At 38.7% G+C, this 13,145-nt stretch overlaps 1 protein-coding gene across 1 annotated transcript; it reads left to right on the top strand.

The window, feature by feature from the left end:
- The first annotated feature begins 594 nt into the window (after positions 1-594).
- LOC139739969 (monocarboxylate transporter 12-like) lies at positions 595-5,661 on the top strand. Its single transcript, XM_071650567.1, has 3 exons — positions 595-771; positions 1,929-2,508; positions 5,519-5,661. The coding sequence occupies exons 1-3, from the start codon at positions 595-597 to the stop codon at positions 5,659-5,661; spliced, it is 900 nt and encodes a 299-aa protein (XP_071506668.1).
- The last annotated feature ends 7,484 nt before the right edge of the window (positions 5,662-13,145 follow it).

The raw sequence follows: 13,145 nt of genomic DNA, 5'->3' as shown, positions 1-13,145 counted from the left end.
CTTTGTTTTTTGTTCGGCTGTCATCTTACATTCCTCTCTTTTTTTTTGGAGACATCAGTGATACAATATGAGACATATTTTGAGTTGGTAGAGTTGTGTTGTTTATTGCACCAAACAAAGCTTAGAACACCTATCTCAGATAAATCAAGACAAAATAAAGCAACTGAAAGCTGCACTAAATTTCTTCTTTCATAGCAAACTCCAAAGAGCATGTTCTTCGGAACTCATAGCATTGTGCGTTTACAGTAACCCTGTATGTATTGAATCATCACAAAATGTCAAGTTGTTATTTTCTTAATTGTATTCATTTTTTTTACAAACCTGTGTAACTGAAGGTGTTGACGTCATCATTGATCATGAAGTATATTGTCATCTTAGCAGGGGTTTTTTTCTCCTCTTACAAACAAAGACGACTTGAAGTTGATAGTATTTTTATGCCCTGATGTTTCCTGTTATTTTCTACCACCCCCCCCCCCCCCTCATCGGTTCTGATGCATTAACGGAGGAATTGGATACGGTCTTGTTATATTCCCGGCGCTTATGAGCTTGTTGGAGTATTTTCCCGACATGTTTGAAGTCGCTACGAGTGTGATGATGGCTGCTGGAGGGCTGGGTATGATGACACTTCCGGTTGCAGCCGAAGAACTCCGGCTGACCTACGGCTGGAGAGGCGCTATGCTCGTCATGGGTGGATTCAGTCTGCACTCGCTTGTCGCTTGCGCCCTCTTTCGACCACGTGGTCAAAGAATTGCAGCAGAGAGTGATCCTCGGGTATTTATCATAATAATTCAATTCAATTCAATTCAATTCAATTCAATTCAATTCAATTCAATTCAATTATCATGTCTTTACAACCAACAAAAGAGTGAAACAAAATACAAAGTCTGCATTACACAAATCATGCTGTTTAATGAATTTGCATCTGCAAGAACAGCAATGCATGCTGAGTGTTTATGCGCTCGCGCGCGCGCGCGTGTGTGTGTGTTTGTGGGAGGGGCTGATGAGTTCCAGATGAGCAAAATTTGCAAAAAGTTTTATATACAGATTCATTACTGTACCGTAGAACAAATTAAAACTAAAAGTACGTGACGATCAATTGATTTTGACGGTTCCATGACATTGATTGCTCCCAGCGAAAATTGCCCAATGAAAAATATCTGCACTCCAAGCCAAATATAGACTCTTCCCACAAATTATCCTTATCCCACATTAAACTTAAAGATAATATAAAGTTTTGGTACCTCAAAAGTTTCCCTGAGTTCCTTGTCTCTTTAAATAGTTTGTGTTTCAGGTCAAAGTACCTTTCATATAACTAACACTGTGAGACTTTCTCGCCCCTAAGTGCTCTCATGTCTTAGTAATCATGCAATAATGGTTTCGTACCAGAGAAGAGCGGGCTCTGAAAAATTCGAACGAGCCGTTAGTTTGACTCGACGCGGTACTGCGACAATCAATATACACGTATTGTACGAAACCATTATTGCATGATTACTAAGACATGAGAGCACTTTGGGGCGAGTAAGTCTCACAGTGTTAGTTATATGAAAGGTACTTTAACCTGAAACACAAACTAAGACAAGAAAACTCAGGGAAACTTTTGAGGTACCAAAATTTTATATAATCTTTAACATGAATTCTATCGCACCACACACTAGTGCACCCCACCCCACCCCCAATGAAGTTTTATTGCGTGCTGTCGTGACGAAGAACACATCAAATTGGTTAAACTAATCCTTACGATGTTAATGGTTGATCTTATTTCATTTAGCGGCTTTTTTCATATTTGCTTAGGAGAAATGTTATAGTTACTTGTTCCTACAACGCCATTGGAGTAATCAGTATCACAAGATTTATTGATAGTTTGTTTGGTACCGTCAAATAAGAATGTCATCTTCAGAATGCCATGATTTACTCTTTTTTTTTCTCAGCATTTAGGTACATCTTATCGAAGTCTAACCGAGGAGGGATCTAGCCATTCGCAACAAAACGTTGGTTCCATGTGTGGCGGATTTTCATGTTTGGATGCTGCGAGGGCGCTGATGAACATTGAGTTATTTCAGCGACATCCTGCTAGTGTCATTGTCATTTTTTCGTCTTTGCTCATGGGATTGACATACAGCTCCTGGATTATCTTCGTCATTCCGAATGCACTGTCCAAGGGGATTCCTGCCGGAGAGGCTGTAACGCTTGCCACGATAGGTGGCGCCTCAAATATTCTCGGTCGTTTCCTCGTCGGATTCTTCAGCCAAGCCAAAGTGGTGCCCGACCACTTCACGTATGCATTCATACACGTCTGCGCAGCCGTCGCGTTCTTCTTGAACATGGTCGTTGATTCGTTTTCGTTGCTGGCTGTCCTGTCTATCGTAAATGGTTTCACCTGTGGGGCTGGTGTCGTCTTGCACTGCCTTTTGCCCAAAGTCATTGTGCTAGACTCTTTCCTCGTTGCGGCCATATCACTCGCATACCTAAGCTTCGGGATTGGCGAAGGAATTGGAGGGTTTCTTATGGGTAAGTGCTAGTTGTAGAGATGAGCTGCTCGACAGCCTAATGCTGCCTTCCACTCGCATACGTAAACTTTGGGATTGGCGAAGGAATTGGAGGATTTCTTATGGGTAAGTGCTAGTTGTAGAGGTGAGCTGCACGGGTAGCCTAATGCGTCTTTCCATTCGCATACCTAAGCTTCGGGATTGGCAAAGGAATTGGAGGGTTTCTTATGGGTAAGTGCTAGTTGTAGAGATGAGCTGAACGGGTAGCCTAATACTTCCTTCCACTTGCATGCCTAAGCTTAGGGATTGGCGAAGGAATTGGAGGGTTTCTTATGGGTAAGTGCTAGTTGTAGAGGTGAGCTGCACGGGTAGCCTAATGCTTCCTTCCACTCGCATACCTAAGCTTCGGGATTGGTGAAGGAATTGGAGGATTTTTTATGCATGGGTAAGTGCTAGTTGTAGAGGTGAGCTGAATGGGTAGCCTAATACTTCCTTCCACTTGCATGCCTAAGCTTCGGGATTGGCGAAGGAATTGGAGGGTGTCTTATGGGTAAGTGCTAGTTGTAGAGGTGAGCTGAACGGGTAGCCTAATACTTCCTTCCACTCGCATACCTAAGCTTCGGGATTGGCGAAGGAATTGGAGGGTTTCTTATGTGTAAGTGCTAGTTATAGAGGTGAGCTGCACGGGTAGCCTAATGCTTCCTTCCATTCGCATACCTAAGCTTCGGGATTGGCGAAGGAATTGGAGGGCTTCTTATGGGTAAGTGCTAGTTGTAGAGGTGAGCTGAACGGGTAGCCTAATGCTTCCTTCCACTTGAATGCCTAAGCTTTGGGATTGGCGAAGGAATTGGAGGGTTTCTTATGGGTAAGTGCTAGTTGTAGAGATGAGCTGCTCGACAGCCTAATGCTGCCTTCCACTCGCATACGTAAACTTTGGGATTGGCGAAGGAATTGGAGGATTTCTTATGGGTAAGTGCTAGTTGTAGAGGTGAGCTGCACGGGTAGCCTAATGCGTCTTTCCATTCGCATACCTAAGTTTCGGGATTGGCAAAGGAATTGGAGGGTTTCTTATGGGTAAGTGCTAGTTGTAGAGATGAGCTGAACGGGTAGCCTAATACTTCCTTCCACTTGCATGCCTAAGCTTAGGGATTGGCGAAGGAATTGGAGGGTTTCTTATGGGTAAGTGCTAGTTGTAGAGGTGAGCTGCACGGGTAGCCTAATGCTTCCTTCCACTCGCATACCTAAGCTTCGGGATTGGTGAAGGAATTGGAGGATTTTTTATGCATGGGTAAGTGCTAGTTGTAGAGGTGAGCTGAATGGGTAGCCTAATACTTCCTTCCACTTGCATGCCTAAGCTTCGGGATTGGCGAAGGAATTGGAGGGTGTCTTATGGGTAAGTGCTAGTTGTAGAGGTGAGCTGAACGGGTAGCCTAATACTTCCTTCCACTCGCATACCTAAGCTTCGGGATTGGCGAAGGAATTGGAGGGTTTCTTATGTGTAAGTGCTAGTTATAGAGGTGAGCTGCACGGGTAGCCTAATGCTTCCTTCCATTCGCATACCTAAGCTTCGGGATTGGCGAAGGAATTGGAGGGCTTCTTATGGGCAAGTGCTAGTTGTAGAGGTGAGCTGAACGGGTAGCCTAATGCTTCCTTCCACTTGAATGCCTAAGCTTTGGGATTGGCGAAGGAATTGGGGGGCTTCTTCGTAAGTGCTAGCTGTATAGGTGAGCTGAACGGGTAGCCTAATGCCTCCTTCCATTTGCATACCTAAGCTTCGGGATCGGCGAAGGAATTTGAGGGCTTCTTATAGGTAAGTGCTAGTTGAAGAGGTGAGCTGAACGGGTAGCCTAATGCTTCCTTCCACTCGCATACCTAAGCTTTGGGATTGCCGAAGGAGTTGGAGGATTTCTTATGGGTAAGTGCTAGTTGTAGAGGTGAGCTGCACGAGTAGCCTTCTACTTCACCTTGTCTGCCCCCCCCCCCTTCGAAGCTGTATTTGTAGGGATGATTGCAGTTGAAAATTAGTCTGTATGAAAGAGTGGAACTTTGCAAGCACAACAATGAAAATGTTTTCAAATCGGGTTAAATGTGGAGAAGCTATGACTTTTAATGATTTGCTATTTTTTTTTCGCAAAATAGTTCTCAACTAGTTGGCGATGTGGTTGTTATGAAAAATGGCGGTGATGTCATCACCTCACAATTTTCAATTGATCGTGTACCAAAATGAGATTATTCTGCTATGAAAGTGTAAAACATAATGTTATTCCTCACCTAATAACTTCAAAAAAAAAATAACCAATCAGATTACTAGGCTTTGAGACTGGATCATAATTGCGGTTAAAAAAAAACCCAAAATTTTAGGATTTGATGTACAAAATATATGGCAAGTTTTGATATCAGCTCACCAATTTTCACGGTTGGGCACATCAATTTTTTTTTTTCTATTCAGACTATTTTTTTTAGGGGAATCCTCCTTTGATAATGCGTACATCATGTAACTAATGTATAATAACATAACAATAATATTACGTAATTACAGTGAATAATACACCCTTAAAACATCCGGGTCAGAACTGGTCAGAAAGGGTCCGTTGGGGTCACAACCCGTTCCGGGTCAGAAATGACAAGGAGTGGGGTCAGATCTTACCCCATTCAGAGTCATGAATTGGGTCTGGGTGACCCCATTCCGGGTCTTCATGACCAAATTCCAAGTCATTTTTGAGCCGGAACGGGGAGTGACCCCAACGGACCCGGATTTTTTTAGTGTGTATAATCATCCCGACGTTACATCATCAGTTTAAGCTTATCAGTCAATGCATGGAAACTTATTAGAATGTGAACACACAAACACACAAAAACAAGGTTTTATATGTATTACATTATGTATGATTACTTGCATATTGGACGTCAAAGTCCTTTGAAATGTCTGATGCCCATCCAGCGCCATTCGACCTCTACCTTAGACCATGACTCAGATTTCGCTTGTGTGAGACTAGTTTCTTTCTTCCCCTGAATCGTTCCATTTTCCACAGGGGCTGTGTTTGATTCCACTGGCTCGTACAACCTGGCCTTCACCGTCGCTGGACTGGTCGATCTCTCCAATAGCCTGCTTGTTGCAATATATATAAGCGTCTTTCGCTGTTTGAAGGAAAAGCGGACGCCCAATGACCATTGACGCGAAGCATGATAAGCATTGCAACGAGAGCTGTTTCTTGAAGCAATTTCGAAATAAACTGTGCAAGCTGTGGAATGGCCATAAAAACAAAACTTTACACAGATTGTATTGCTGTAAAAATAACTAATATGCTTCTTCGAATGTTTGGATGAGTAACAGATATTAACCGCTAACGGCAATCTTTGTTGAAAATCAGCGTTGATTGCTCGTTATACATTGTCGTTTTTTCAAATTGTTAAAAGTCATTGTGTCATTCTGTGGATAGTTGCAATGAAAAAACTACCATTATATTTTCTACGCAGCCTGTAGTCAATAAGCAGCCACAGAATATCAAAAAAAAAAAATACTGTGAACAGAGTAATAAGTTCGGCATTGCATTGTATGCTAATATGTACCCAGTGTCGCACTAATCAAGAAGATCTGTGTAGAACTACAGAAGAAAAATACTAGTTGGATAATCTTGCCCAGTATGTTCAGTCGTGACTATGTTAAATGTTTCAGACACCATAATAACAGATTACATAATTCGGCCTCATTTGGTAAATATTCACGTGTTTTCAATGCTAGATTACGTCGATCATTAAAACTTCACCACCGCAAAGGGTGGGAAAAGGTTGACAATGAATAATGTCCCCCTGTAGACAGCACCAGACGTAAACTTTCCGTCTTTGCAGATCACATGTCCTCATTATCAGATGAAGGGATCCACTTGGATTTAATATGAGAGCAGGATATCTTATTCAAATTCATGAAATTCTTCCGTCGAGATGTTTTAATTGCAACTGATTGAAAAATTGCCCTTCATCGACGTAAATATATCCAAGCACTGAATTGATCAGTGTTTCACTAATAGCCATGATAAAAATAGTGGACGTAGTACTCGAGTAGGATTTGAACCTACCACCTCCTGATCTCCGGACAGGCGTCATCTCCACTTGACCACTGAGATTCCGCCCGACAGCAATTCTAACCCTTATAGCATGCAGCGGATACTTGGTATTCAAATTCATGAAATTCTTCTGTCGAGATGTTTTCATTGCAACTGATGGACAAATTGCCCTATTGAGGCACTCTTTGTTGAATATGTGTTTGATGTCACTCGACTCGAAAATGCTTCCCATGTAAAATTTCGTGGAATAGCAGTCGATAATACGCTTTCATGGAAATTTCATGACAATATATGTAAAACTATTTCACGAAACATTGATATAATTGATAAGCTTAAATCTCATTTTCCTTGCTTACATTATATTCATCCCTGATATTTCCGTATTTAAATTTTGGTATTCTCGCGTGGGAAAATACATATCAAACACTCTTAGATAAATTGATTTTATTACAAAAGAAATCACTCCGTATCATGTCATACTGCATTTTTGTCTCGTACTTACCCGTTATTTTGTAAAATATTGATAAAACTAAGGATTTGTATTTGATTTACTTAGGACAATTTATGTATAATGATGATTTTAAAAAATCTTCCAAATACACTTGAAACAATGTTTCGAAGAAATCAATCCATTCACAATTATCCAACAAGGCGATCGAATGATTTCCATGTGACATTTTCGAGAGCTTAATATTCGCTTTCTTGTGTATTTTAGAGGGTCCCATATCGTTCAAGCTTTGCTTCTTAGTAGGACCCTGCACCATGTCCACTTCGATTCCGATCCTTAATTAACTTGTTAAATATGCATATACATACATATATATATATATATATATATATATATATATCTAAAAATATGGTTTTTTTTTCTTCATCCGTTACTCATTTTCACATGTACTTTGTAAAATCCTTTTTTTTTCTTTGGCAATTGTTACAAATATCTTTGGCTTATACATTGTGAATAATTTCTCTTTTTTTATGGGAATGAAAATAAAGTTGAATCTTTGAAAGATATCTACGAGCACATATGAATTATCACCACGAAAGTAAACTGTTTCTGAAGTTGTTATATAAGCACTGTACTCTCTATTGTTTATGATAAAAGTGTGTCCAGTCGCTCACACAATTATCACTAAAATTTCTTTTTGAAGCACTCTATCATTTTCTTCTCCTACGGCTCCGTTCTTTCTCAATAAGAGAAATATCGTAGCATTATAATGTAGGACGGTGCGATTCAGATGTTTCTGTTTTTGTTCTCCAAAATTGGAAACATTGTTTAACAATGCTTTATTCCGCAGTGTAATGACCAGGAAAGATTACAAACGTGAAGGTATTAAAGTTATAACATCTGTAATGATTTCTTTCCCCCTTTTTCTCTTTCACCAGTCGCTGTCTATCAATGCAGGGGCCGCGGAATCGGTGCACCCCCCCACACACACACACACTCTTTGAGTCGTCGAAAAAAAGGAGAAAAAAAGTAGGGAAAAAATAAGGGGAATTTGATATCACAAATTGGGGAGGTGGGGGGAGGGGAGGTATAATTTTCCTCGACCCCACCCACCTTCCGAAGGTCCCTCTTCCCCAATCCTGAAAAACGTTCCGCGGCCCTTGCAATATACTATGTGTATGAATATGCAATTGTATAATGTACGTGTGTGTGCATACACATTTACATGTGGGGTTATTATACCGGTAATCTGGCACAGACTTGATCTTGATTGTCAGTCCAATGTTACTTCCCTTTAATCTTTCCAAATCACAGAAATGGAACAAGAGAATGCTCATGACATCTCACGCTCCGCACTGTCGCCAAAATGCGAGCCCAGCTCCGCGCTTGAGTGCACATGCCACCATTTTGGCACACATTACAGGATTGTGATAGTATAGGTAAAGAGTTCTTTAAACACATCCAAAAGTTGTATTTACCTGTGACAGTTTCGACGACGGGCTGTCATCTTTCTCAAACGTGTTTAGAGAACTCTTTACCTATATTTATCGACCATCCTATGGACTTATTTCGCAAAGGATTGTGAGAGCATTGCCAGATCGTTATCTGACTGATCTTAGAAGAAAAAAATGATGAAATTTGGAAATCTAGTCATTAGAATAATATCGGAAGATTTTAAAGGATTTTTCCCGTGATTTTAAAACCAACAAATATGAATTCTATTTTTCTTTATTACAAACAAGTTATTATTCTATCAAAGTACTATAACGATGATGAAGAAATGCTGTAAACAAACCAAATCCAAATAATTCAAAGTTTTGGGAATGTGTAGGAGAAAAATTAGGTACACACAGATTGGAGTGAAGTGTTGGATAAGGAAGATCCAGATGTTGCATTGGATTTATTTTTGTATTATTTTTTGAAAACACTATAAATGATGCATCTCGCCATCTTTCCTTAAAGAAAAAGAAGCATATAGTAGTAAAACTAGGAAACCGTGGATTTCTTCGAATTATTGTCCCTTGTCAATAAGAAACACAGATTATCAAATAAAAGTATTAAATATAACAATGAGATTGTCAATAGGAAGTATAGAGAAGTGAGAAACAAGGTAACTATTTTGTTGAGAAATGCCAAGAAAAATATTCTGACAGATTAAATATATATTCTAATGATTTGAGAAAAACATTGTCCGTGATCTATGGATTATTGGGAAAGAAAAGGTCAAGTTATCCTTCATATGTATTACATAATGATCGGCACATAACAAATGTGACCCGCTACAACAAAACGATCCTAGAGTTGCTGACGGGTGAGCCGAGAAAATCGAGTTTGAAGTCGGATCATCAAAATCCGTCAAAACGTTCTGATTTCTGTTTTTAACATTATTTTGTAGTCTAATGTATTTTCTATCATCTGCCGAATTTTCACAGCTAAATGATTAAAGGAAAGGCAAGAAAATAGCGTTTATTTGGGCCATGGTTTTCCGACTTTCAACGAAACAGAAACGTGTCCAAAGATTTGGATTTAGCGCCGCAGCTAGACTCCGCCCCTAGCAACGAGGGAGTGATCTCATTGGTCGGTGCGTGGCATCCTGGTTACTGATTGGTCGTGAGTAGACCGCTGGCGCTAAGCTTGAATGAACATCGAAGGTTGTTAGGAGCGTACCTTCTATTGTCAAACGGTGAAAACTGTCTTTCTTCCCCTAAATCCTGATAGCGTCGGAAGGAAAACTTTGAAGGCGGTTTTCTCGAAACGCTGATTTCCTAAACCACTCGATATGCGCTGATAAAATCACTTATATGAGTCGTGTTATTTATGAGATTAAGTGGAAGAGTAAGGGAATAATGTCATGTCATTTTCAGAAAATTGTCCTCCTCCGACTTTGGGATCCTTTTGTTGCAGCAGGTCAGAAATGAAAGAGAAATTGCGAATTGTTTTAATGATCATTTTGTTAATGTATGAAAGATTGTAAATGAAGAAGACTATGATTATGTTTTTGATACTTTGATTTTGTTTCTTATCAGTCAAACAATTCTTTTTTCTTTTTTCCTGTTAAAGATCATGAGATATATGATACAGGCCTACTTAAAGGGATGAAAAATTATGTAAATACAGGAATCGATAATGTATCTATAATATTTTGATTACGAAAGTAGTATATTTGGGGTCATCCCACTAGACCGACACCCACGAGTCATACAACCCACGAGTTTGACATTGAAAACAGGTCCATGAGTCATACAGCTCACGAGTCATACAGCCCATGAGTTCGACACTAGGAAAAACAGCCCACGAGTTCGACAGATACAACACGGCGCGTAATGTGTCGGTCTCGTGGGCCTTGTTGGCTTAAGGTGCGATCTAAACATCGCCGGTTTAGATGGCGGTTCATGGCGGTTCGGCAAATCGCCGTGCTCCACCAAAGACCGTGTTCACATGCACATGCATGTTCATTATGCACGCCTTTTTGTAAGAGTATATGTTGATACAGACATGTTGAAACTTAAGAGAGTATAGAGGGAAAAGCGATGTTGAAACTTGAAAAAAAAAACACCCACAATTATTATGTTACGTGAACCTGTAAATAAACAGGAAACTATGTAGATATATACTATATTCTTCTTTGATATGTATGTCTTTATAATGACTGTTGTTAGAGATGATAATATGTGAAAACCTAATTAAGAAAGGGAAAAAAAGAGATGTTGAAACAAGTAAGTACTTCTACATCACTTGATACATATAAAGCTATAAAATTGAACAGGAAATTTGTAAACTATGTTGGATTCTGCATTATATGATAATATGTGAAAACTTAATCAAGAAAAGAAAAAAAGAGATGTTGAAACAAGCAAGTACTTCTACATTACTTGATATATGTAAACCTGTAAATGAACAGGAAATTTGTAAACTATGTTGGATTCTGCTTTGACATGTATGTCTTTTAATAACAGTTAATACAGATATTTTAAAAGTTAAAAGAGAGAGAAAAGCATATTAAAACTTGAAGACAATTGCTTATTGCATCACTTATGTCAATCTGTAAATACACAGGGTGTTACAACGTTTTGCAATTTCTTTTGAAATTCTCTTTTTTACCTAACAAACCAATACCTCCTTGTTGTAACCCATTGAAGACGAGTGAGAGGGCTCTGATTTCATCCAACTACAAGGGCTTGGTATGGACTCCTCCACCTTTCGGGGAGATCCGTGTTACTACCGCGCCAATCCGCGTTAGCGCCGTGTTCAAAACGTGTTGAGAACGTAGTCACATCGCGTTTAAGTGCTTTCCGCCATCGTTGGGACACGGTTCACGGCGGTTTGAGAACCGCCATGAACCGCCATCTAAACCGGCGATGTGTGATCGCACCTTAGGGTCGAACTCATGGGCTGTATGACTTGTGAGCTGTGTGACTCGTGGGTGTGTGACTTGTGAGCTGTATGACTTGTGGTATGTATGACTCGTGGGTGTCGGTCTCATAACGTGCACCCGTATATTTATTGTTGAAGCCTTTAACTCATATATTTAATCTGTCATTAATAACAGGAATTGTTCCAGAAAATTGAAAGTTGCTACAGTTATTCCAGTATTTCAAAAGTAAGATTAGCATTTCACATGAAATCGACCAATATCAATATTACTATGTTTTTCAAAAATCCTTGAAGAAATTGTATAGGAATATAACCGTTTATATGTATTTTGTTACATATCAATATTTTACGTAATTCTCAAAATGGATTTTGCACTAATTTTTCAACTGAAATGGCTTTTGTAGATCTGCAGCATAGCATTCTTAGTGCATTAAATGATAATTTATTATCAGTATAACAATTTCATAAATTTATAATTTCATTGGTAGTTTTCTTGATTTGTCAAAACTTTTGATTTAATAAGTCATGAAATATTGATTCAAAAGCTTGATTGTTATGGTATTAGAGGTCTTCTATCTAAGTGGTTTAGAAGTTATTTGAATAATCGGACACAAGTTATATTATACATAGATGCTTTATCGGATACATGTGATGTTTTACGTGGAGTCCCCCAGGGTTCCATATTAGGGACATTGTTATTTTTGATATTCATCTAATAATGATATGTGTAATATTTCACGTGTGGTTAAATTCATTTTATATGCTGATGATTCTACTGTGTTGATTTCTCGTTTTGATTTAAATGTGTTAACAAATGATGTGAATAATAAGGTATCCAAATTGTGAAAATGATTTCGTGGTAACAGATTGGTTGTAAATGTTGAAAAATCAAATTACATGTATTTTTCTTAAGGTAAGAAAAAGATTTCAGGTTTTGAACTTTGTGATGTAAAAATGAATGATGTAAAATTATCGCGAGTAGAATGTACACAATTTCTTGGGTTTTTATTGACTGCAATTTGAACTCTAAAAAGCAAATAGCCATGATGAATAAAAGAATTTTGCCCAGATTGCCCAGATAATCTGAAAAATGATTTGAGGATTTGTTGACATTTTTTGAAATACCAGAACCTATTGATGCAAAATAAGAATTAAATATATTGGCAATCATTTTATCATCTTCTATTAATCTGTGACCCTTCAGAATACGTTGAGGCAATCTAGAGGCATTGCTTTGTCTGCCCAGAATTTCATTAATAACTTTCCAAGTTTTACAAATATCATTTTTGTTTCGTTCCAGTAAATGTGTGTAATACTCTTGCTTCCGTAATCGAATAAGTCTATTAAGTCTATTTCTAAATTGTTTGTACAAAAATTCATTTCTTTTGGAAGGGGAGGTGATATGTTTCCGATATAATCTCTGCTTTTTTGCAATTGATGACATAATCCCTTTTGTCATCCATGGTTTTCTAGAAGTGTATTTCTTTCCCCTAAATGCCTCATTGTATTCTACCGTATGTTTTTCACACATGGACTCAAATTCATTCATTAAAGCTTCATATGCAATATTGGGGTCTTTACAGTTTTCGACACAATTTCTGCCAATTATTTCTCAAAACTCTAAGGAACGCAAAATGGCAACAACAAAATGTCGAGGGTGCTGAATAGGGTCTAAAAAATTTTCAATATTGACAGTTATTTTGGCGGTCATCTTGGAATTCTCAAAACCCCCCAAAACACACAGAGTTGCACCAACCAGGTTCGGATTCAGCA

This window comes from Diadema antillarum, unplaced genomic scaffold (genome assembly GCF_040938485.1).
Source record: "Diadema antillarum isolate AM-2024a unplaced genomic scaffold, OU_Dant_1.0 seq00000822_RagTag, whole genome shotgun sequence".
NCBI lineage: Eukaryota > Metazoa > Echinodermata > Echinoidea > Diadematoida > Diadematidae > Diadema > Diadema antillarum.
The sequence above is the reverse complement of the archived record's forward strand: the minus strand, read 5'-3'. Positions and strand labels throughout refer to the sequence as shown.

What these genes read in the sequence shown, in the direction of transcription:
- LOC139739969 (XM_071650567.1), top strand. Translation starts at nt 595, where the DNA reads ATGGCTGCTGGAGGGCTGGGTATGATGACACTTCCGGTTGCAGCCGAA. An exon ending in CAGCAGAGAGTGATCCTCGG is followed by an intron (nt 772 to 1,928) that starts GTATTTATCATA and finishes TTTTTTTCTCAG; the next exon opens with CATTTAGGTACATCTTATCG. An exon ending in AATTGGAGGGTTTCTTATGG is followed by an intron (nt 2,509 to 5,518) that starts GTAAGTGCTAGT and finishes CATTTTCCACAG; the next exon opens with GGGCTGTGTTTGATTCCACT.